The sequence below is a fragment of the Strix aluco genome, chromosome 13 (assembly GCF_031877795.1).
Source record: "Strix aluco isolate bStrAlu1 chromosome 13, bStrAlu1.hap1, whole genome shotgun sequence".
Classification (NCBI taxonomy): Eukaryota; Metazoa; Chordata; class Aves; order Strigiformes; family Strigidae; genus Strix; species Strix aluco.
In genome coordinates, this window is record NC_133943.1 from 5,112,123 (window position 1) to 5,138,400 (window position 26,278).

At 41.7% G+C, this 26,278-nt stretch overlaps 2 protein-coding genes across 3 annotated transcripts; one reads left to right on the forward strand and one right to left on the reverse strand.

The window, feature by feature from the left end:
• Window positions 1-8: 8 nt before the first annotated feature.
• Window positions 9-9,444, reverse strand: HNRNPA0 (heterogeneous nuclear ribonucleoprotein A0). 2 transcript variants are annotated; one of them, XM_074838876.1, is made up of 2 exons: window positions 8,344-9,444; window positions 9-155 (listed from the first exon to the last, which is right to left on the reverse strand). In XM_074838876.1, exons 1-2 carry the CDS (start codon window positions 9,120-9,122, stop codon window positions 110-112), a joined length of 825 nt encoding a protein of 274 aa, XP_074694977.1. In that variant the 5' UTR covers window positions 9,123-9,444; the 3' UTR covers window positions 9-109. The 2 variants fall into 2 exon arrangements, with proteins under 2 accessions (XP_074694977.1, XP_074694976.1); XM_074838875.1 differs by lacking the exon at window positions 9-155 and having other exon boundaries at window positions 6,528-9,444.
• Window positions 9,445-23,461: 14,017 nt separating this feature from the next.
• On the forward strand, window positions 23,462-25,001 carry LOC141929323 (neuropeptide Y receptor type 6-like). Its single transcript, XM_074838615.1, has one exon. The coding sequence runs from the start codon at window positions 23,814-23,816 to the stop codon at window positions 24,933-24,935; it is 1,122 nt and encodes a 373-aa protein (XP_074694716.1). The 5' UTR covers window positions 23,462-23,813; the 3' UTR covers window positions 24,936-25,001.
• Window positions 25,002-26,278: the final 1,277 nt, after the last annotated feature.

A 26,278-nucleotide genomic window follows, 5' to 3' on the forward strand; every position in this document is an offset into this window, starting at 1 on the left:
CGAAAACCTTTTTCTGCTCAATCTCCATAGCATATTCAGAGTGGGAACTGTAATGTCAGGGGCTCAGCTCGGGTTTCTGTTCACTTACAGGACTTTTGTGGTGTGCTTTTCAGGGCTCAGCTTTCCCATCCTCGCTCTCCACACAGAAGTGCACCCTGTGAGGGAGAAAGAAAACACGCTTTGAGAAGTCATTAGAGAGCGTGTGGCACCAGCTCATTGCGACACTTTTGGCCTAGAGCAGCACCAGCAATAAACCAAGCCCAGCTCTTCCTTCCCAGTTTTCCTTCCAAAGGCAATGTTTCTCAACTCCCTCTCAGCTGACTCCGCAGTACACAAAAAACAAGAGCTCCCCATTGCCACCAGCTACACACAAACCCAACGTAACTTTTCCAAAACACACGTGGTGCTGATTCATGAGCAACTCATGCCTCAAAGAGGCTTTAAAAGTAACATTGATACCACAGAGCGGAAGCCCGGATTCTATCTGGAGCTGAGTGAGTAAAAGAGAACTCTCAGTAACAAGTGATATGATTACAGAAAAAATAATTTGCCTATGTTTAAAATTGCACAAAATAATGGACGGGTGGGCAGGTTACTTACTGCAAAGGGTTGAAACCCCCTCACCCTTGTGCTCCCAGGGATCTCTCTCTCTCAGGAGGCTGTATCTCCATGAAAATAACAGTAGAAAGCTTGCATTACTTCTCTTGCAGATGCACTTTGCTAAATATCCTATGCGAGAGGCATTAGCAATTACAACTACAACCATCCTGCAGTCCAGCAGTGATCTCAGGGGGAGAAGTCCTGAACTTGCAATCAGACAGGACTCAGAGGAGCTCTCTCCAGTAAACAGAGCATCATTATACCAGCAGGGGTGGAAAGAGAAATTAAACAAGTCCAAATGAAGTCACACAGTGAAGGACTTTGGCCGAATTTGTTACCCAGTAAACTTAAAAGATTACTCAAATGTGAAAAGGTACTAGATAACCACACAGGGAGAATTGGGAACGTAGCATCATAAATCTTTCACGACTCTGCAACCCAGACAGGGAGCAGTCAGTGAGCCCGAAACCAGAGGACATCCCTTTTGAGAAGGGAGGGGACCCAGAGGATGAAATAAGAGTAAATTATTTCAAAACACAGCTGATAGTGCTGTGCTTTTATACAATAGCTAGGTAAGCACAGCCTCCCCCCAGGGCCATGCCCTGCCCATGTTGTTGTGTGTTCATCAGGGTGTGTGGCTGGGAGAGGGAGGCTTTCCACTGAAGCTGTCTTAGCATGCAGTAAAGAAAACAAGATGGTTGACCCACAGAGAAAGAGAACAAGTAAAAAGAGCATGAACCTCCAGTCCCAAACACGCTACTCGTGCATTTTATCCAGAGTTGCTTTAATCCAAGTCTGGGCTGGAAATAGGGGCTGGACTCCTGATCTTTCTTCCCAACCAGTGCCTGCAGGGACTAGACTCATGCTTCCTTCCCTCCAGGATTTTGTGGAAATCCAAATTTCTTACAAAATAAAAAGAGTTCATTGTAAAACCACAGAAAGCAGGAAAAGTTACAGACAGAACAGAAGAGACTGAGATGATATGCATCTTTTACAATGACTAGATTACAGACTAACAGTATATTTTCAGATGTGTAACTTCACATGCCTTTCAAATTCAAAACAGTATTCCCAGTGAGAACAGGGTTTCTGCGAGACAAACTAGTTGGCAGTTGCGTGGTATAAAGTAGCATCTGAACAACCGAATTTCAGATTCGTCAGCTCATTCTGCTTCTAAGGAATTTTTCTGCAATGTTCATCAGTGATTTGTACTTTGATGGTAGTAAGCAAATGCACATCTTGACACATTTCCAGCCAGAAACTTAATCCCTTTCTAAACTGGCATCAATTCCTTACTGCATTACACATGGAGAGATATTTATAGTAGTTTAATGAAAGTAGTATGTATCAAAATTATACATAGCTCTACATAGTGTAATTCAATTTCTTTTTTTTTTTTTTTTTTAGAGGAAGGGCTGTTCTTTCCAAATCTGTGTTATTTTCCATTTGTGAAAGCATTCAGGAATGAAACTCTATGCATCAGACTAAGAGGGTTAATATCCAGATGCCTCAGACAGATGGCATTATTAGTCTGACTGGGCTTGACATCTAGTTTTCAAAGTTAAGGAGCTTTGGTTACTTGGATGCCTGACAATCTGAGAATAGCCAGCGCTCTAAGCTTGATGCTTTCTATAATAGCAATAGGCAATACTACAGCTTTGACCAACAGACTTTTAGCCCAAAAAAATTATACCAACATCAACTGCAGTGGCAAAGTACCAGAAAATACTGTCGCAACTTTTAGCTTAGGACTCCTACTGGCAAAGGCTGAACCAAGGACAGAGATCAGTACTTGAATTTTATTTTTTATGCTTTTTTTGCTGGGTTTTTGTGGGGTTTTTTGCTACAGCCTAGACCTGAAGTGTTCCATCTTTTTAACTGTTCAGTCTATTCAGTAGATAGAACTACAGGAAATACAAGAATCTGAAGAATGTCTCTCTTCTGCACCAAACTACAGCTTTACAGCCCTTGCTCTTTGAGTGTTCTCACTACCCATTTTCCCCATGAGATGGGGGAATATAGATATTATTAAAACACTTAGAACCATACCAACAAGAGGTATCAGTTCAAAAGTGACCATGTATTTCCTCCCCTTTACACATAACTGAAATTGAGGAGTTCTGGGAGCGGAGAAGGCAAAAAGACTAGGATTTGTGAAAGGAACATCAAGGAGGAAAGCACCCAACTCCAACAGCCTCTTTACAAGTTCTAGTATACAGGTAAATGATAGAAAAGTCCTAGAAAAGAGATATAGCAGAAAGACTTTCATCTTGCTATAATACACATCTGACACCCATCAACAGTCATACTTACAGTACAAATAAATACTCATTAAAGGTAAGTGGAAGTAGAGGTAATGTAGGTGTGTGCGTATACACGCACATACCAGAAATAATAGAGTAGTAATACTTCAATAGGAGACCTAAAAAAGCCCATCAACAAAGCCAACGGTGCTTGCTCAGACTGGCTCAGAACTCCTTATGGGGTGCTTGCATTGTGAAACACGTTTTAAAGTGAAGCAGGGATGTAACTGTTTTATTCATTTAAGAAACACAAAAATAACAAGCAGAAAACTCATCTTTAAGGGCTGCATACACCAGATCACATAATCAGTTATACAAAGAAATATTAAAGAAGCCATTGGTTTGTAAACTACACCACTGGCTAAGGCGAAAGACTGAAACTTTGGGGGTTACACTTTCAATCACCTAATATTAATCCAAGGTATTATATATAGACACATAGTTTGAAAAACATATTAGAAATGCCTTCTTCCTATTAAATGACTTAGGAAGCAGAAGTCCATAACAATGTATACTACGTAAATGTGGTACAAACTGTTGATTATGTGGTAAACAGTAATCCACAATAGCTACAACAGGGCAAGCAATCCTTTTTAGGCGACTTGTATAAGCTACCTTCTATTAGAAAACCAGTTATCTCACAGACTGCAGGAGCAAAATCCCATTCTCACAAAATGCACCACGTTTGTTTACTGTGTGCACATCAGAAAGATGCCCTTCAGTGTCATTTTTTAGAGATTAACAATTTAAACCAAACTTTTGCATTTTAGAAGGAATAAAGAAGCTGCTCTATTTTCAGACTTGAATGGGGGTCCTCCGCACCACTCAGGCTCAGACCCTTTTCAGCAGCAAGAGGAATGCCATTATACTGTGACAATAGTATCAGCTGACAGGGCAGGATAATAAACCAGTGTTCTGACCTACACTATCCACTTAGGTCTTTCAATGCTAAATGAAAGCAAAATTTGCTTTACAGAGGGGATCTAAGCTGGGATGGGGCGGGGGGGGGTGGAACAGGGAGGAAAGAAACACCATAAAGCATTTGAGAACTTTAAAATACATTTTTAACCATCTTAAATATTTTGGCTACACTGATCGTTAAGTATGTATGCACAAAGTATTGGCCTCCCAGCAGGTCTGCGCTCCTGTAAGGGGAACTGGGACTCCGGAGAGCCAGCAGCGCAGCTCCGCTGCTTGCAACTATTTCAACACACAACACAAACCCGAAAGCTTGCTCAATTCCGGAGGGTAAAGATTGTCCGCCTAAGGATACCACACAAGCCTGCAGGGCAAGGCACAGCTTTTATTTTGCAAGTCTGTCCAAGCTGTAATACAGTCAGTGAGCCACAGAGATTGACTGTTATCAAAGCTGTTTCAGCTGTTACTGCTGTTATAAACTACCTTTTCATCACCTAATGTTAAAGCAAACAAGTGAGAGGTGCTTCCACTGATTTGTGCAAGTACCAAATCATTACGTATACAGGTGTTTAGCATGTCTCTTTTTAATGCAGTAGTCATCAGTATTATAAAAGTGCATGTTAGGCTAATTTTATTAGCCAAATAAAATTTACAAGTCACACAAGAAGCAGAATCAAGAACAAATTATACTTCAGACATGAATATCCATTACTATTAAAAAACTGTGCACATGACAACATGCTGAGCTATACTGTGCTACTGCAGTCTCCGAAAAGCCTTGTTGGGGGGAATTTCTTTTTGCTCATGCAGATTACAAAAATAAAAAGAACATCTGTGTTTTAAGAAAACTAATGCACTTTTACTTTCATTATTAAATGATGAAACTCATTGCTCTCACTTCCCATTTCTCACAGGTGAAACCAACACAATCCAGCAATCATTCCTGAGAAGGCCATTCAATTATTAAGATAATTTCAGACACATATACCTCAGAACGAGACTACAAACTAAGGAACAACAAACTAAAGTTACCTTATTTCTCTCTCTATGACCCTTCTAGAGCAACTGTGCAGTCACCAACTTCCTTTATTTACATGCCAGCATCTTAGTTCTTCCTATGCAGCTCTATGCAGACAAATCCACCCAGAGGTCAGAAAATTTCTAAATACCATTAAATATATAAGCAAAGCTTTAGCACAAATCTCTTCTGTTTACGAGGAACTGTACTAAAAACAGGTTTATATTCAAAGAGAGTCTTTAAGTCACTGTGACTTTAATGTTATCCCATACAAATTGGCATCTTTCTCTATCCATGGTACATCCCAGCATTGCTGCCCCTTATTGAACAAGCACTTCCACGAGCCTCTCAAGCGTTACCTGCATTGTCACAAGGAAGTCCTTGCTCCCAAGAGACAAGAGGTCAGAGTAGAGCAAGTCCCACCTACTCAAGACACTCACCACAGAACTTTGCTAAACAGATGACAATCATTTGAGAGAGAAATTACGTAGCATACTCCCTAATACAGATGCAACTTCTGGGATCTAGTTTTTGTTCTCGAAGACGCTAGGCCTACAAGGGAACTATTACGTACAGGTAATCAAACAGCATGTTTCAGTACAACAATCTCAACATCAAGCTATAGCTTGGCAAAACTGTCAGATTTCACACATGAAGCCACTTTTTTAAAAACCTACTTCTTATATCAGCACATTTTTTCATGGCACATAACATGTGCAAATACCATAAAGCTATAGCTGGTGTACAAATCTTTACCTTCCCAAGTCAAATGACAAACCACATCACAGAAGTGCATTTAACTATTTCTTTCAAAACCAGGCTGTCCCTTGATAAGGTTAAGGCAATCCACCATTGCAAGGGACTAACTAAATCATATGTCCAAACACAAGACCTAGAACTCAGTAATCTGTTTCAGCTGCAAAAAGGAAAGCTGTGCTTCAAGTGAAGTTTGAGGATAACTGTCCAACATGGTTTTAAAGTGCAAAGGTAAAGTAAGAAAACTTTAAGCCCAGTGAACTGAAATAAAACCAACCACCTGAAGCTGCCCGCCAACTAGAGCTGGCACTTGCGGTGTTGTACAGATACTTCTCTGAAATGACTTGCACCTTCAACAACATATCAGTGATACTGGTTCACAACAGAGGCAACAAGCTTCTGAGATAAAAGAATTACAATATAATTGCAAATAGCAAGTTACTTGGAACCTACTTACAAAAACTATGCCAGAGATCCAGTTTCACTATAAGAGCCATATATTATCACAATCAAGAGGAAACTCTGCTCTTAGTTTAAATCCGGATGATACCAAAAGGTTGTCCTGTTTATTTAAACTCACATAGGTAATTAAGTTAATGCTAATTTTATTTCTAATAGCAACAAAAGCACTTATTTCAACTAAAACCAGCGTCTGGTTAGATTGACATCAAAATTACTGACAATACCTTGAAATTTCATGCGAAATCCCTCAGCCCAGAAGCACAAAGCCCTAGACGTTTAACTTTCCACTGAAATCAGTGGGAATTACACACACATCTTGCATATCTGGAGCAAAGCAAAAAATCAGCTTTTGAGATGCAGTCCCATAAAGCATCAGCATTAAAGACTAAGTGCTTCGAAACCTGAAGTCAAAATAACTTTGTGCTTTTTAAATCCATGCCCCGTATCATACATACTCTCACTCAAGCATATAAGGAATTCAAATCTTTATTTGATATCCATAAACCCATAAACGTTGCTATTCTATATTTCTATGCAGGAAGGCAGTTTTCCCCTAAAACATTATGCTTTTTAATAAACAACAAACTTTAATTCTATTGCGTGAAAGGGCTACAAATATACATTTGTTAATCAAGCAGACTACACAGATATTTTTGCTTTACAACTGGCACCTATGTTACTGGTACACTTAGCTGGCTCATTTATCATAGCACTTTGCCCATGTAGTTTAGATTATCGCTTTTTGAAATATGGGCAATTGCAATTCTTAAAAAAAAAAATATACGTGCTGAGGCAGGTATTGCAAATCCATTCCTTTTTTCCAGTCAATACTCATGGAGCCCATCTTTATTCACATGCAGGTGTCATTGCATTCTACACCAGTCATCTAGTGGCATAAAATAACTTTCAGAAGTCTAGTACAATTATTAGCGAACCAACTTTACTCCTGCTGTAACGAAGCCTGCAGCAAGGGGCTGCCATCCTGTCGGTAGATGGTGCTGCGAGAGATTCTCGGGGAACTTTAACGAAGGACAATAGTTCAGAGAGAAAAGTCTGTTAACCCGGTACTATGAAAACAAGTATGCGTTTAATAGAAGGGACAAATGTCGACCCTTTCCTGGAAGGAATCATACACAGACAAACCGATAAGAGGACTTGAAACTAAGCAATCGGAAATTCTGAACATTTTATATGAATGAAGCACATGCTTAACACAAACTATTTCTTCAAAACTACACAGTACATACGTTGATGGAAAAGTCCTATAGAAAAAATTGACCAACCATGTCAGCACGTCAAACTGCCTAGTACAAGATGGTGGATGCACACAAACTGCGTGAGAACGAATATTTAAAAAACAGACCACATCCACGGATTAGTACTTCAAAAAGTTCTCTGTCGAGTGTTTGAAAACCAATAAATCCACTAGGGGGGTAGCAAAAAAGTCAGTTAGGACCTTTACTGGCAATAAAATATTTACTCTAAGTACATAGAGATTTTAAAGCAGAAGAACGCTGGCTTCAAACCTAGAAAAGCCTTAAAACCGTACGGAATGGATCCTAGGAAAAAAAATTAGACATGTAAAGGTCAATGAACACAATGATTTATTTAAAAAATAAAAAACGTAAAAACGATTTTTTTCCTCCTTTACAGAAATGTTAATTTCAGTCATGGGATCCGAGTAGATTTTGTAGAAAAAAATGTAGTAGCCAGGTATCGAGTCCTTACAACAAAGGAAATTCCCCCATAACCCTCCCCAGTTTTTACTCCAGATCAGCAAGACACTTCCCACCCCGTACCCCCAAAAAACAAATTAAAACAAGACATTTTTTTCGTTGCTAGTATAAAAACGACCAAGGTCCAAGTAATAATAAAAAAATAGAGTCCATCAATGACTGTAACACAAAGTATGTGTATGTGGGGCCCAGTCCATCTTCAGAGAGAAAGAAGTGGCACAGGCAGCAGAGGCGACCCCCAGGGGGCATTTAGGAGCTGCTCCCACAGCAGGGAGGCATTTAAAAGGAGCTGCCCTTCGGCGAATGAGGGGAGAAACCATTTAGAAGCTGCCCCGTATCAAAGGGAGGGCTCTCCGCGCCACCCCCAATGGCTATGGGCGCTCCCGCTCAGAAAGAGCCGCCCCCGTAGCCTCCCCCACCATAGCCTCCTCTGTACGGTCCACTGTTACTGCGGCCCCCCCAGTTGCCGCCCCCTCCTCCACCTCCTCCGCCGCTCTTCATGGGGCCGTAGGAGGACTGGTGCTGGCTGTAGCTGCCGAACCCGCCGTACCCGTTGCCGTAGTCGCCGCCTCCCCCTCCGCCGCCGCCTCCGTAGGAACCGCTGCCATAGGAGCCGTAACCGCCGCCGCCGCCGCCTCCTCCACCGTAGCCGCCGTAGCTATTGTAACCGCCGCCGCCTTTGGAAAGGCCGTTGTGATCCCGGTTGCCGGATCCGCCGCCGCCCCGACCCCTTCCTCCTCCTCTGCCTCCCCGGGAAGGCCTGGAAGAGCCGCCGCCTCCCCCGCCCGACTGGATGTCCTCCTTGGGCACGGCCTTCTTGACCTCCACGCGGTGGCCCTGGATCGGGTGGAACTTGACCACGGCCGCCTTGTCGGCGGCGTCGTGGTTCTGGAAATAGACGAAGCCGAAGCCGCGCTTCTTCCCGCTCTGTTTGTCGGCGATGATCTCGGCCTTCTCCACCGGGCCGAACTGGCTGAAATGCTGCACCAGGTCCCCTTCGCCTACGTCCCCTTTGAGGCCGCCCACAAAGAGCTTCTTCACCTTAGCGTGGGCCCCCGGTTTGGCCGAGTCCTCCCGGGACACGGCCCGCTTCAGCTCCACCGCGTTCCCGTCCACGGCGTGGGGGGAGGCGGCCATGGCGGCGTCGGCCTCCTCCACCGCCGAGTAGGTGACGAAGCCGAAGCAGCGGGAGCGCTTGGTCTGCGGGTTAAGCACGACCACGCAGTCGGTGAGGGTACCGTAGGCCGCGAAGTGCTCCCGCAGTCCCGCCTCCGTGGTCTGCACGTTCAGGCCACCGATGAACAGCTTGCATAGCTGCGAGTTCTCCATGCTGCCGCCGGTGCCGGGGCTGCGCCTGGGCCTGGCGCCGAGACTCCTCCTCCTGTTGGGGGGCAGCTCTGAAGGTTTTTTCCCCCCCTTCTCCGTCTTGCCGCTTCTTCCCCCTCGCTTGCTGCGAACAGCGCGACCTCACGGCTGCGGCAGCCGCCGGCGATGGCTCCCTCGGCCTGGCCCAACGCCTTCGCTTCGCCTCACCTGACCAGCAGAAGAGACGGGGCGTCCCGGCTGCCGCCGCTCCCGCAGAAAGGGGGGTGGGGGTGGGGGGAAAACACAGGCACGCACAAAATGGCGGCTGCTACTTCTCAAGACTCGGCCGGCGACTGGTGCCCACACAAAGGGGACGCTGGGAGCCCCGCCCGCCCGGCCGCCGCCGCGCACGCCCCCCGCGCCGCATCAGCCAATGAGAGCGCGCCGCCGGCACCGTCCGCGACTCACCGTCAGGGGCGGGGCTCCGGCCGCGATCGACGAGCGCGGCGGCTAATCAGAGGGCGCGACCTCCGCCGCGCGTCGGCAGAAGGCCCGGGGTCCGCCGGTGACAGACGCGCCGGACAGCCAATGGAGCCGCGCTGTGGCGGCCGGTGATGCGAGGCGCCCTCCGCGCGCGCCGAGAGAAGGGGCGGGACGGGGCCCGGCCCGGCCCGCGCCAATGCGTCAAGCCAGCGGGCGGCAGCCAATGGGCCGCCTCCGGCCGGGCCGCGCGCTTTCTGCTCGGCGGCCCCGCCCCGCGGGCGGGGGCAGCGCGCGGCGGCTCCGCGGGCGGCTCGCGCGGGAGCGTTTGAAACGGGGACCGTTAGGCGGCCGCGCCGCGCGCCCCCCGCCCCGCCACGGAGCGGCGGGGCCCTGACCGCCACCCGGGCCATGCCCCGGAGCGCCCCCCCCTCCCACGGCCTCGCTATTGTTCCCCCGCCTGAGGGGCGCGGGTGGAGGCGGGCATGGGGGCCGCTGCCCCCTCACGGCTCGGCCTCGCCGGGCGGGGGCCGGGAGCAGGGCTCACCCGCCGGCCGAGTGCTGGCCCGGCCCGGCAGGACCTCCTTTACCTCCTGACCGTGTTCGTGCTTTGCCTCGACCAGCTCCAGCCTCGCACCTTCATTTCCTTCGGCTCGCTCGCGTTTCCCGGCTTTACGGCAACGCGGCCCGTGTATTCCTGAGGGGCAGCGACACCCCGCTTCGGGATTCTGAACCGTTCCGTTCTGTCCAGGTCCTGCCTGCTCCCTTTTAGCGTTACGTGGCTCTTCTTCCCTCATTTGTGTCCATTTTTCCCTTTCCAGCATGCTCCCCGCTACCCAATCTCTCAGGCAGCTTTACTCGCTAGTTTCCCTCTTTCCAACCCTATTACTGCCTCCTCACCCTTAAACCTCTCCTTAGCTCTGAAAAGGAGGTATTTTCTTAGAGAAATAATTAGAGCTGCTCCAGAGTGTGCAGGCTCTGTAAAATGACTAATAGTGAGATGTATTTCCTTTTTTTCTTTTTCCTTTAATAGTACCTTAAACATTGTCAGCTTGAAGACTGCAGCACTATTTGCAACATACTGAATTTTTCATCAGAAACAGGATTTTTTTTTTGGCCTTACACCCACTGGGGTTTATGTAGGAAATTCTTTCAAAGTGAAAAGGTCAGTTCCCATTTCACGAGGCACATTAGCACCTGCACCACGCAGTTTCTGAAAACTCGTGTTAACTTAGTCCTCCTCATAGATAACTGATGTGTGTCTAAAACCTTCAGTGAAGGTAATTTCACAATACTCTTCAGGTAGCCTCTTCCTTTGTTTATTATTTCCACAATGAGATAAAGTTTCCATTTAGACATTGAGACAATCTTCGAAAAAATAACCACATAATTGAATATATTAAAGTGAGTGCAAGCCTCAAGAACTCATGAAGTGTTAAAGCATCTGTGCACAGAGTACTTGACGCACTCTCTCTTTTTGTTAACTAAATCTATATGATAATATACTGTGGGGTCTACTGGGATGATGAGACTTCCTCTTCTGTTTGGGCACCTCTCCCTGTTTGCTCTTGTTCCTTGTTTTCCATTGCTTTGCTTTTTCAGGCACTAGATCCTGAAAAGCGGGTCTGTCTTGTCTCATCTATGATGATAATTCCATGGATGTTTTCCAAGATTTTTTTAGGACGCTGTTCCTTATGAAAGGGTTGTATTACTTCTACCAGTTAGCACAGGTTGAGAATTTCTGATCATTGCAGTATTTGTCAGACACATAAGATCTGCACCTCCAAAGAGTTTGACCTGTGAAAATCTTCCTTGAAGTCCCCTATGTAATACCTGGTTTATATCCCAGCAGTTGGCTTTCAAAAGCCTGTCTGTGCCATTTTATTCTCCACATCATCCAAGAACATTGGCACCAAACCTCACAGTCACAAGTCGCCTTACCTTCCTGAATCACAGATGGGAAATCCAGATTAGTGTAAATCAGAGGTTTTGGGGACTGGGTTAATAAAAAACAACTATCAGACCGCCTGATTTCCAGCAAGATCCTGTGCTGGGTCCCCTGTCAGTCACATTTCTGGTCCCTTGCTCAGGGAGAAGAGTGTAAGTCCTCCCTCCAACACCAATCCTGGGAGCCTTTATAAAGGTGTACACTGAATATTCCGACCCTCCCGACCTGGTGGCTCCAGTTTTGCATCAGGCACCATGTCGGGATGTAGTTCCACAGTTGTCTCTGCTGATCTGCGCTGGGATTGCTGCGCTCCAGCCCTCCAGCCTGGGATCCTGCCTTCTCCCACGTGCCAGCCCTGATGCTTGTGCAAACACACAGCAATCCACTTAAGAGAACTGAGAGAGCCAAGAATAATTTTATCATGAAAAAGGGCTTAGTTTTTAGCTGCCTCAGCTTTCTGAAACACTTTCTTGCATGATCCCATGAGCACTGGTGCTGGCAGGGGGGAGGAAGCAGAACTGCAACATCCCCCTGATTTAGATCAACTGCTGTGGAAATGCACCCTTGGAGACTTGCAGATACAAGCCTAAGGTTGACTGCGCTGAAAGCTTAGTTAACCATAGCCCCGGAGAGGCTGAACATTTCAGCACAAAGATTCTTCCTTGTTCCTTTTCAGATCGTGTCAACTCCAGAGATTAACACTGCTAGTAAAATTTCTAGCCTCATTTCTATCAGCGGGCCAAGTTTTCATGCTTTAGTCTCAAAGGCTATGACTATCATTTACCAGTAGGATTAATAACTTGCAATATAGTAATGTGATTTTTCTTAAATTGGATTTTTTTTCTGTTATAGCCAAGTCTGTTAAGAGTAACTTACTAATATGACAGGAATATTAAATGTCCGTGTTTGTCATCCACTTACAGAGAAAGATGTCACGTGTTTAGATCCATTTATCTCAGTACATGAACAGACACAATCCTTTTATTTAGTTTTAGAAAAGAGAATATGCCCATAATATCACTGAAATATTTGTGGTTTTAAAATAAAAAAACATATCCCACTCTATTAAAAAAAAAAAGCTTCTTCCCAGAGGCTGTCTGCAAGCTCCACACAATTACAGGAAATACAAAAATATATTTTGCCTACCACCTATTGTAAAAACCGTGTGGCCCTTCCCAAGATAAATTAATATCTGTTTCATGTAGAAAATAACTCACAAGAGTTTTATAGACCCTTAATAATTTACAGCAAAAAGGAAGAAAAATTAAGGGGAGCTAATTATGGCCTCAACAGATAACAAAGAAAACAGAATGTTTGTTTACAGCTCACTTTCTCTCCCTGAAAGCAAGACAGACAAGTAGGCCAAGGAAGAGATCAAAGAAAGAAGTCACTGCTTCTTTCAGCAGAGGAGATGAGGTTCTTTAAGATATGAGCAAATCAGTAGGCAAAATCAGTCGCTGACACAACTCAACAAGTATAGCCCAACTGCTTCCTCTTCATTTGCACTTCTGACTCATTGATTAATGAAAGGAAAACACCTTTAAAATATATATACCCATCTCTTGCAGATAGAAATGTCTCCGCTGATGCTACAGAAAGGTCAAACTCCGCTTGACCCGGTGTCCTCCTGTCCACCATCCTTTCCCAACTGCCACGTAAGTGACCTCATGTAGTTGATGTATTTGTTCAAAATTACATTCTCAGAGTTCAGTCCCCACTGAGAGGGCCAAGCACACTGCAAATGTACATGTGCCCTGACACCTACCACCAGGCTGCGGTGACACAGTGTTTCCTAGACAGCTAAACATCAGTTCCTCCCCGTATCCCACAGACCTTCATACCTCCCGGGTCATCTGCGAGACCACAGAGACTCCAACCAGACCTCTCCAATTCCTGTTGGATTCATGCCTGGTGAGGCAGCCGGTCACTGCTCAGTGCCCCACGTCACTTGTACACATTCCTGTGACCTCTGTGCCTTTACCTGCTCCTGAAATGTGCCTTTTCCCTCTAGCTACATGAGGTACGGAGGTACCGCAGCAGTGTGAGTGCACAACCAAAGAGCGAGTCTCACGCTGTACATATGAGATGTGACAAGACTGCTAAAACCAACAACACTCCAACAGCTACAGCAGTTTCTCCACCATATTTTTAAACTGCTTTTAACTGTATACGAGTAAACGCATAATATTGTCCTATGTATTTAGAAGTTATTAGGCAAACACCATTAAAAAGAAATACATACTTTTCCCCTCCTGACAGGGCAGTCACAGCATTGCATTGTTTCAATTCTGATAGCAAACTATATTAATAAAAATTCATTGTATAAGCAGTTTAAGTTTCTAACACAGGTAAAATCTTCACCTGTATCATCACCTTAAGGAAATGTGTTCAAACCAGAGGCACTGGCCAAATAATGCACTGCGGTAAATGTCTTCATGGAACATTTTATTAGGTGTTAGAGTATTAGAAGGAAATAAAAACACATTGTTTTCATGCATGAAACATTCTAGTTATTCCAGGAGAAAGCATACTACCTAGAGTCCACAGGAGGGCATCACTGCTTAACAGATCATAAACCAAAGGAATCTGAACAGTCCCTTTCCAATACTAGACTTCCTATATTACCATATATTCTTAGTAAAAGCTGATACAAAATAAATTATTAAGGCAGTCTTTATAGCCATTTTTGTCACTATAGAAACATACTTCTGAAGCTCTGGCTGCCCCCTCCCTGGAAGGGTTCAAGGACAGGTTGGACGGGGCTTCGGGTAACCTGGGCTAGTGGAAGGTGTCCCTGCCCAGATAGTCTTTAAGGTCCCTTTCAACCTTTCAACCTAAACCATTCTATGAATCAACTGGATTTTTTGAGTTTAAGTATATGTTTTGTTAACATAGTACAGTACTCTAGATTTAGGTCTGGTTTTACCTTTCAGCAGACAGAAAGCATTTTGAAACCTAGAGGATTCCCTCATGCAGACTGTTTGCCAAATTAGTTCTGCATTGACATATGCTCCTTGAAGAGTGTAATAACATCATCCTAGCTATAGACAGGTTTCATCCTGATTTTTCTAAATGTGCATAGGTGGAAACAGTTGGTAATAGAGAGGGGATTTAACCATAATTTCCCAGATCACTGAGATCCACACACATTCAGGCAAGGATGTTTAATCTAATAATTTCAAAGATATATTATTAGACTTTTAGAAGCCTCTCTCTTACCTAAATCAACACCTCAGGTAGAGAGTAATTTTGCAGTTCAAAGGAAGACTTTTTTGATAAAACATGCAGCAGCACCACAAACTTCCCCATCCTGACCGCTTGCTTTAGCTACAGGTGTGAAGAACTTCTTGAAGAGATACAGCTGTCCTTGAGAGAGCTCATGATTTTTTGGCAAAAGATTTATCTTTTACTCTGTTCTGCTGTTTGTACTTTATTCCACAAAAACATCAAATCTGTGATCTTACTTTTGAGACTGTCATGAATTAGCACTGGTTGGGAGAGGGTTTTCATTGAAAAAGATTGGTTAAAATGCACTGACAGTAAACTGGATAGTCTTTTGCCTACCTAAGGTTTGAGCACGACCCTCTTCAGGATAAAAATTTCTACCCTGTGCAAATTCAGATGGGGAATAAAACACTACCTCTCTTTTATTTGCTTAATGCAAAATAAGATATTCTACAGATAAAAAGGTAACTACAGAATAACCCACAAGAACTATTTCTTCAGTAAGTAGTATCAAAAGCTCATCTTACTGAACAAAATCTTCCCTGAGCCCTTTGTAAGGGGAGTGTGCTGAAAGAGAGAAACACACCTTTGTGAAGGGTGAAGCAGAGTCATCGGAGAATTGAATTTGCATCCTTTTCTTTGGACTTACCATTTTTTCTTAAATCCTGCCCTTCCTCCTCTTCCCTCTGAAACTCAGTTTCTCTTTTCCTCTTTCATCTTTTCACTTTTCTATCATAATTGATGATTTCCTTTCTTCTCTTTCCTAAAAGTTTATATAAGAGCTGGCCATAATTTAGAGTGATGGGATGAAAGTAAGACAGCAAAATTCAGTCTGAAAAGTCAAGATTCTTGTCAAGGATCAAAGAACCTAGCAATGCTGTGACACAAGTGAGAGGGTAGATCTTTCACTATACCTTAGTTAAGACAGACCGGGATCGTAAGTTTTGCCAAAGGAAGACCTGGAGCTAGCAGCAATCTCAGCCATGCTCTGATCTTTTTCATCTGCAAATCTTTCTTTATGTATTTTCCAGTTAAATTAAAATCTGCTTCTTTTTTTTTCCCTTAGCTATTCCTAGGCTCCATCTATTTCTCATTCCGTAGAACCTCTGTAGGGAGTTTTTTGTGGTGCTTTTGCATAACTGACATTTAGCTTTGTTTGAAAACAGCAGGAAGAGTTACGCCACGAAGTTCAGTATGTACCTGCCTGAAATTAGCTGTAGGACATCCATGATATTCAAGAAATTTTAAAATCAGGTAGTGTATAAAAGTGAGGCTTTCTAGACACAAAATAGCAATATAGAATTCATATTTTTAATTCAGAAAATCAAAACTGTTATTACAGTTTGAAACATACAGGAAAATTGAAACATTAACAGGAAAAACCTTTTGATTATCTAAGTATTTCTTAATTAACAATTAGGACAGTGAAAGATGTCATGGCATGAGAACAGCAGGGTTTGGTGCTCATGGTGTTGTTATAAAAAGACTGTAGAATAGAAAAAAACCCACCAGAGATACAAATTACCATATTCCCCCAAAATCTGTGACCTACTGAAATAATTCATTCTTTGGCAGAGATCACTTCTAGAAAACATCAGCTGGAGAAGTTCTAGAAAGCTACAAAGGATTGATTCAGGATTTGGAAAATGGAAATTATTATAAAATATTAATTAATGCTATCACACTCCTATTACAATTACTCACATATCTTATCTTTTTTTCAGTAAGAAAAGTAACTTGGCTGACCCAAAAAATAAAGATGCTAACCTTCCAGCCAGAGAGTGTATCAATCTCCATCTCAATTGTATGCCAACTGAATAAGGTCCAGAAATCAGCCGAAAGTTCGTGGCATGATACAATTTAAGAATGAATATGCTATTATAAGTAACTCATTTAAAGTTAAAGCAGATTTTAAAACAGTTGACTTTTTATTTTAAGCATGACCTAGTTGAGAGGTACGGACCAGAATGAAGCATCAAGGATACTGCAAAGCTATTCTCTAGAGCTATGCAATACAATGGAGTGAAACCTAAACTCCAGGTAGTGAACCTGAGTCATTTTTGTGATTTTTTTTTCCAATTAGGAAAAGAATTCTGCATCATGGAGGAGTGCTCCAACTTACACTTATTCATCAATCCTTCTTTATCTGCTTGATCTTTGGAGAAAAATTTACAGTGCGTACTTAGTTGGTGTTCAGATGTTGCTAATTTGGTCAAATTATAACCTATTTGCCAAAGGTACTTATTAGGGTGTAGATCTCTCCATGAAACAGGAAAATGTGAAAGCACTGTGTTTTTCCTCCATCACAGCATATTATCTTACTTTCCTGACATTAACCGGCACATCTGACACTAGCATAAGAGATTTCCAATTATCGTTGCTTATCTCTCTGTGCTTCTTTGAAGTGCTATAAAGAATAATATTTATTAGGAAGAAATATTCCAGATCCTTCAGAGATGTTACAGGTCACTGAACCAGCTCTTAGCCAAACTGCTTTTAAAGAACTCTTTCACCTAGGAAGATGAGAAATTGTATGTATACATCTCTACTAAACCTTGCTTTCCGAAGATGGGGGCTGCACCAGGTAGGAGCAAGGACTGCTGCAGAGCTACACGGGAGAAGCAACTAAGCAAAAGCAAAAGCTTAGAGTGGTCAGCCATCAGCAAAGCTTCCTGCTGGGCAAGGAATCATGTAAATGCCAAAGCAAAAGGTGAGCTCAAAGAACTTACAGCTGGAGAATTTTTCACCAACAGGCTGTTGCCACCGCAACAGACGTTATTACAAACTTAAAGTTTGAAAATCTGTTTATCACCTAATCACCCCGGTTTTCCACACTGCCCGTGGTCTGTTTGCCATAGCCTGGGAGCCACAGTAATAGCAAGCCTGCACTGTAATCGGATGAGACTGCGCTCCTAGACACGGGCCCTGGGAGCTGGCTGACAGTGCCCTGAGCTCTGTGCTTTAGTGGTTGATCGCTACCTGCCCTAAAACTGGCTTGGGAACATCTGCACAAGCTGAGGTCATGCCTCTAGCTGCTCTATAACCAGGTGCTTGGAAAAGATGTTCCAATTGTTTTCAGTTTGAATATCATACCTGGAAAGCTTTTAGGATCAGGCTTTTATTGGATTGATTGTGATGAGGTATCAGTATAATGATTGGCACTCGGTGTAGCAAGAATCAGTACACTGATTGTTTTGAGGTTTTTTGTTCATTTGTTTGTTTTCCAAACTGAGACAGAAATCCCTAGTAAAACTCTTTAAAATCATAATAAAATTCCTACCATTTCCTACAATATAGTAATCTTTGAACTGCTGAAATCCCACAAAGGCAGAGTTACTAAATTTACACTCGACATTGGCAAGCCAATTGCAGTCATCTGCAATATATTTTAACTTTCTGTAATCAGGTTACATATAAAGTTTGCTTCTCACTACAGTTGCTGTCCTGCCTTCCAGTTAGTTCTCAGTGTCTACTGATAAAGGCTATTTTCCTTAATATTGAGCTATTTAGAAATAATGTGATCATTTATATAAAGTAAGCACAGTTCTGCTATCCATTAACCTTTTTCGCAAACAGATGCTACAGCATTTGGCTGAAAACAATATACCTTGATCCCTTCCATCACAGCTATAGATTCCACTTAGCATACATACCTTTGACATCAGGCATAAACGGACCAAGAACAGCTGCACTCACAGGCCTCTGATGTCGGATGTGGTCTAATTCACAACAGGTTACAACAAAATTAAATCCAGCAGATTGATATGACTGTAAAACCGAGGGGATCACACGTTAAACACTTCAGTCTTTCCACAGATGGAGGACTGCGTACAGTGTTACATTAGAAACAGAAGCCTATGTAAATCAGCAACCTGACCTTTTTGAAATTTATAAAAAGAATCAGAACATATTTTAGTTTTACTGACTTATTTCCTTTATAAACAAGATAATGCATTTTTATGGCCTGTTCCGATGCATATCTAGCACATTTCATTTTCAGGTCTTGATTCACTTCTTGGGTTACACTACAACCAGCAGCAGAAATTCTGAAGTACTTTGGAAAAGCTTTGTTTTTATAGTATTTTTGACATAATCAAAACCAGCAAGTGCTAGAAATATTTTAGAAAAGTATATTCACATTGCTTGATGGTAGCATGTAGCTGAAAATTTCAGAATTCACAGATGACTCAGAATAAAAAGCAATGGGCTAAATTAAAGTGAAGGACATTTTCGGGGGAAGGGTTAAGGAAGTTTTCCTACAGTAAATTAGTCACTTGAATACATAATCTAGGATTGCCACGGATGTTTAAAAAACAGGTTAGACAAACACATCATGAATAAATACAAATATACTGGAAGCAGGCGATTTGTCTGGCTGATCTCAGAGTCTCCCTCCACCCTTATTTTCTACAAACACAACAGCATGATAACTAACAGTATTTTCACATAATTAGTTCTAACCTGCACTCAAGGTACAGCACCAGTCTTGCTCAACCCAAAATCCTACTGCTTTTCAAAATCGTTCTCTCCATAAACACAGATGCATTAAGACAGACTCCAGTACCCTCTCAAATGTTTTGTCTGCAAGTTTCTACTTCTCTAATTTAACAGGGAATCATAATCTAGTTTCCTGAGTCTGTTCGCACACAGACACATTCTAACTCTGGACTATTTCCTATCGCCTCTGCTTTTTCTAGTACTGGAGAGCCACAGCACGGTTCAGCGTAAGAGATTGGGACACTGGGGGTTAAGTGGACCCACGTACGATTTCAGGTTTAAAAAGCGATATACCAAATAGCACGTCCTAAGAAAGACCAGTTCTTTTTCTGTCCCATAAACATCCACTCTAAATATTTAATAGGGAAATGTGGAATGTTAATTTTTATAAACAAGCAACTATGAAAGGTACGGGCTTTTACTGGAAAAACAGTAAAAAATATTAAAGCCCCTTTTCAACATGTGCTAGTGTAATGTGCCATGCTTTGCTTTTCAGGAATATTTTTATATCTCTGGAGTAAAAGCTAAAATAGCTATTTATAATGAAAATGTGATTATCTTAATTGCAATAGAGCAAATGATACACTTAATAGGGTGTGCATGTTCTTTCTAAGCAGGTTACTGTATTTTCATATCTCCCTCAGTTAAAAAAGCAATAAGCCATCTGCAGATGTTTATGTATGAAATCCAACATAGGGAAAACATTTGCACTACAGAACAGATAAGATAATTGAAAATGCAATTGTAAGATAAGGTGTTTGACAGGGCGGAGGGAAGCTGCAGAGTGGAGAAAAATCCATCCCCATGACTACTGGTCCTTTCTCCTCCCTGCTCATTGCTGTTCGCCTCTTCTTGGATTCCAGAGCTTGTTTTATTCCTCAGCAGCCTTTCTACAGACTGGTGGATTCGGTCACAGTTGGAAATTGTGAAACTGTGGTTTGTTTCAGAAAGAGAAGAAAGGAAAGTTTAAGTATCGCTTTAGCAGCAGATGGCTTTGCTTTGGATTCTTTTATACACAAAGGAGATGTGTTTGCTGGCTTTGTAATAAACTCAGAAAGGGAAAAGAAAAATTGTTAAAGACAGTGTGGATATGACTTGAATTTTTCATCAGGTAAGAAGTCAGAAAATCCATAAAACTGTGGCAAAACTTACTGAAATATATATTTTTAAAGGATTATTGTATTCTGTACATCCTACATTTAACATTGAATGCAAAGTATCCTCCAGATTTTATCTATGCAGTACTTTGGAACTTAATAAACAAACAAGGTTTGCAACCAAAACATTTACTGGTCACTTTGAAGGGATGGGACTATGCATCTTTAACATAGGTAAGAAAATACTTAGGAAAAAAAGCCTTTTTAAAACTAATTTTATTTTAGACTATGCTTTTAACTTTCTTTTGCTTATGCATGTTTCAATAATGTTTCTGCATCTCGAAGAATGAAACAACCAGGCTAAGTGGATTATCATTTCTTACAGTGTTAAACTCTGATTATGGTACAGAATCTTTTTCAAAATGCATGGATTAGGGATTGAAGTAATTAGTTCTCTCATTGAACACTTCAATCCAGTTCTGATATCAGCTGTAGTTACAGTTCAACGATGCTGATTCCACTAATATTTATTAGCTTAAAAAAATGCCAGTATGTATTACAATGGAGTTCAACATGCTGCAGTAAGTACTAGTGTAACTTATTTTTCTAATGTTATGTATATTCCAGATATTTCAACAAGACAGGTGTAATTGTTTTATTGCCAAGGAAATGTTTAAATTGCCTTGTAGTATGACATGTACTAAAGACTACACTTTTTAACTCACAGTACAAGCAGTGAAAAGAAATTAATATTTTTCCTGAAAAAAAGGACAATGTAGATGATCTAACAGATGAGCTAATATAGAGAGTGAACTGATCAGAAGGTCGGTAGAGGGACTTTTCCTTAACGGTTGAAAGTGCCAAAGAAGCCCTGCCACCCACTTTGAATTCTTAGGAGAGGACATTCAGCACTTGCTATCAAACCATGTTGTGCAACCATGGATAAATAAGCGAGCATAGCAAATAGTGCATAAAATATTGCAAGCCTGGCTCAGCCACATGTCTTTTGAGTCCCCACAACTTCTCCTGCTAACATAAAAAGCAGGGAAGAGCAGAGCTTGTCTTTGAAGGTATCTTGCTTCCAAGCCAGGTCCCCCCTGCTAAGACCTGATCTTTTCTCAAAGGGCAGGGCTCAGATCTGTGCGAGTCAGGTGAATACCACAGGCCGTGCAAAGAGAAAGATCACCCTGGGGATACAGCAGCCAGATGTTAGACCCTTACACATCTAAAGTGGCAGTAAAGCTCATCAGGGCAACATTTACCACTTGTTGGCCTCTTCTTCTTCCAGCACATGCATCCTCCTGTGTGATAAATCCAGCCAGGTAATTAGTGCTGCTCCAGGGGAAAGTGGTTTACAGTGCATTCCAGGAAATACGTTGCCTGAAGGTGCTGCTGCCCAGCCACAGCATCAGTTTCTGCAGGGTGTGACTGTGCTACCTTCAAAATGAATCCTTTTCATTTCTCCTGGACTCATTAGGAGAAGAGTTTCTGCAAGCTGGAGCGCACACCCAGTAGGGTACACAGCTCTTGCTCCCGTACTACTGGAGTAGGGACACCTGTGAGGGACTACAAAGTCTTTCTGAGCAACTAGACTTCAGTAACTTTTGCAGCAGGATTGTACAGGTTTCTATGTTGTTCCCTCCATATAGCTGTAACCAGGCCAGGCGGGTGATTTAGGGAGACTACAGGGCTTAATGTTAGCTCTTGACCACAAATTAAGTCATATTTGGAACATCAGGGTCACATACAGTCACATAAATCTACAACCACTTCTCACTCCAACAAGACTACACTAGTTGAAAAGTACATTTTAATCAGAATAAGAGAGGCAATAGATGCTCCAAAGGTGGTTGTGTTGTTTTTTTGGGGTTTTTTAGAATCTTAATTTGAAGCACCCAAACTTAGGTCAAGCAGAAGTATCAGGATAAAGCAGTCCAGGATATAACTCTAGCTGGAATATTCTTTGAGAGCCTGGGGGCAAACAGTCACAGAATCATAGTTCCCAGTTTAACCCTGGATATGGTGTTTAATCTCGTGCAAGCAACCAAACAGTTTTTATTTCTGAGTGATTAAATAATGGCAATCATTTCTATAAAAAGGTTGACAAATCTTCTACACATAAACACATTATTTCTAGTAATAATAAAACACCCACCTATCCCTTGTTTTTGTGCATCCTCTTTAACTTCCCACTGTTTCTTCATCCTCCTTTCTCCACAGGTTCTCAACACCATGGTATTTATTACTAGGAATGAAGAATGACCTCCTTCCAGCTACTTTTCCAATAATTCCTACTTCAGAAGGGAACTAAGGTGAGTTAGAGTTGAGTTTTGAAAGGTATATGTGTAGAACATACTTATCCATCTTTCAGTTTTAAAAGTAACTCTTTACATCCTTCTTTTTCCTTTCCCAGGTTGGAAACAACCCCTTTCTGGCCAGAAAGCTGGTGAGCCTTTGATTTAAGATTAACTTTTTAACTCGGTGATAAATTCAAACCCATCAAGATATTCTGCTGAACTTAATTCTTCCCGTTAATATTAGTTTTAAAACAATAGAATTGTACTAATATCAGATTTGTGCTTGACACCTGTTTAAGTTAGAACTGAAAGAAGAATCAGCTCTGTGTCTCTTAAGTACATGTTGTATTTAGCGACAGAAAATTTTGGGGGGTATCATTTGTCAAACTTGTACAACAGTGAACGCTGTGTAGGGAAATGAGACAAACTTTGGCAACTACTGCTATGGAAATAATTGTGTGTATAAGTAAGACATGATCTTTGGTTTACATTTTTCTCAGATTAGCTTGAGGAAAAAGGACACGTTATCTTTAATACGTAAGCAGAACAGGAAACTCTCTTAAAGATGTCATTCACAGAGGTGTTGAATATCATTTAAGCTCAAGCACACATCCTTTTGACTAAGCCAGAGGGATTTGGTGTATTAGGTCACATTGCTTTGTAGTTCTAGAGAAAATATAAGTGTGATGTCTAAGCTAGCAATGTGATGGCAGGACCCAATTCTTCTTTTCTGATAATAAAAAAGCAACAGATTATCCTCATTGGAATTCCTTAAACCTTGCTAAATCTTCAGCTGAGACAGATCTTAAAATATTCGATTTTCAAAAGCAAAGTTTATTCGCAGTTGGCAAAAGAGGATTTGTATGAAAATGTTCACACAAGTTTAATCAGAGCTATCATTGCTGTTTCTTATACATCACAATCAGCTGCAGGTCTGTAACACTGTCAGTGCAGAACCTCAGAAAGGTAGCATCAACCTCCATATACACACACAAAACCACTAATACTTAACCACTGGCTTTTCCACTGCTGTAATTAATTATATTGCTCAAAACTTCAAGGACACCAGCTACAACAATAGACTCATAGTAATCATTACCTTGGAAAGATTCATACAAAGTATATTCTAAATAATACCAGGTTTTGTCCATAGGTTGGGAGATGCCTCACGATGGATAAAGCCATTCAGCATTCCAGTGAGATTCTGTCTAATCAAACTATCTCTAACATTACCTTTTCTCAGTTTTTGAACTTTGATACATGCCAACCTTCCTTCCTTGCAGAGTTCTTGCTTATTACAGCCTACACATTAGTTACAATAGTGGGGCTTTTTGGAAATCTTTGCCTGATGATTATAATAAAGAGACGGAAAGAAGCTCAAAATGTTACCAACGTTTTGATTGCCAACCTCTCTTTATCAGACGTCTTGATCTGTATCATGTGTATTCCTGTCACAGTTGCATATACCTTAATGGACTACTGGATATTTGGGGAAGCTATGTGTAAAATAAGTTCTTTTGTACAAAGTGTATCTGTCACAGTCTCCATTTTCTCACTTGTACTGATTGCTATCGAGAGATACCAGCTAATTGTGAACCCACGTGGCTGGAAGCCTAATATTTCACATGCTTACTGGGGAATTCTTTTCACCTGGGGGTTTTCCCTCGTAATATCCATTCCTTTTTTAATATTTCACCAGTTAACTGATGAACCCTTCAAACATCTCTCTTTCCATAGTGATTTCTACAAGAACAAGGTTGCTTGCATTGAAGCATGGCCGTCTGTTACAGAGCGACTGATTTTTACCACTACTCTGCTGGTTTTCCAGTACTGCTTCCCACTGGGGTTTATTTTTATCTGCTATCTCAGGATATTTGTATGTCTTCGAAGGAGACACAGTAAAATAGACAGGATGAGAGAGAATGAGAGCAGACTGAGTGAGAACAAAAGGATTAATATGATGTTGATATCAATTGTTGTGACTTTTGCAGCTTGCTGGTTGCCTCTCAATATATTCAATGTCGTTTTTGACTGGAACTATGAGGCACTAATGAGCTGTAATCATAATCTAGCATTTACAATATGCCACCTTGTGGCCATGATCTCAACATGTATCAATCCCATTTTTTATGGTTTTCTCAACAAGAATTTTCAGAAGGATTTGATAGTATTAGTTCACCACTGCAGATGCTCAGCATCACAAGAGGAATATGAAAATATTGCCCTTTCAAATCTGCAGACTGATGCATCTAAGGGATCTCTGAAATTAAATAATCCTCCTGTGGATATCTAAAATAATCCAACAGCAGTTTCCAAAATTTTGTATTTTGTTGCAGATGACCTCTTTCTGTGGGTCTCAATCACGTTACCGCTGAGTTTACAGAAGTCTTTGCCATTTAGTCAGGCAAAACAGGATTATTCTTCCACAGGCATACTCCTAGCAGGTACCTTATGATAGTATTAATGCCAATAAACCACTTCCAAGAGTCTTAAAGATCAATAATAACAAACTATATACAGTATTAATATCTTTGGGTTTTAATCCACAATTTCCAAGTCACTGTCATGCTACCTTAGCACCAATAAAAATATTTCCATTTCAGCTGCGGACGCGGTTGTTCTTCCGAAACACCTGGCTTCACCCAAGTAAACCGTGAATACTATGGCATTCCCAACTTCATCAGCCTTTTCACAGACTGTTTTCTGTCTGTTCAATTTTCCAACCCTACACTGTTCCCACCTCTGGTTAATCTGTACAACAGCCTATCGGCAGTTCACACTGTAAGGAAGGCTCTCTAGGTTATCCTAAGTTTCCACCATCTTCCTTTCAGCCCCAACATGCAGTTTACTTTGGTTTAGTACCAGTTCAGCCTAGAAATTGTATTTTAACAAGAGAAAAGGCTTGACTTTGCATTTGGTTTGATTTTTGTTTTGTTGTATTGTTGGGTTTTTTTAATGAGCACTAATACAGGCTCCATTTGATGTCCTGCAAATTCCACTCAGATTGATGTTGTTCAAGATGAAATACATATTTAGCATTTCTCCTAAAAGCATTGTATTCTACTCCAAACCACCAGTACAGATCATTGCTTTCTCTATTACCATCATCACAGGTCCTCAAAACTGACCTTTTAGAATCTCCATTATCAAACAAGCACACTATGAATTCAGAGTAAATTTTGTTTTAGCTCCTTACTCAGATTATAGGTTCCTCTTTGAGTAGAAAATTAGGTTAGCCCTTTAATTTCAGAAATATCTTTCCTTACCTTTCTGCACTAGCAAGAAGCCACTCTTGAGGCAGACATGGTCATTTCTGTCGGCCTGTGGTTGAAAATAGTTTCTTTTGTAACACAGTACATAGAAGACTAAAGGTGTAGTACTGAATACAACTTTTCTCAAATGAAAACATTTTTAAAAACACTTTCCAGTTTGGTCATAGAAAAATAACCAAATATATTCTTCATCCATGCTACAGTGCCAACATAAATAATCAGTTAATATTGGGCTGTTTAAATAAAATACTTAGAACACTTTAGTCCAACAACTCACCATGCTTTCTCTTGTTCAAGTTAAATATAATTAATCACCTGTATTGCTAAAGCCTCTTCTTTTTTTTTTGTTACAAAAATCACACTT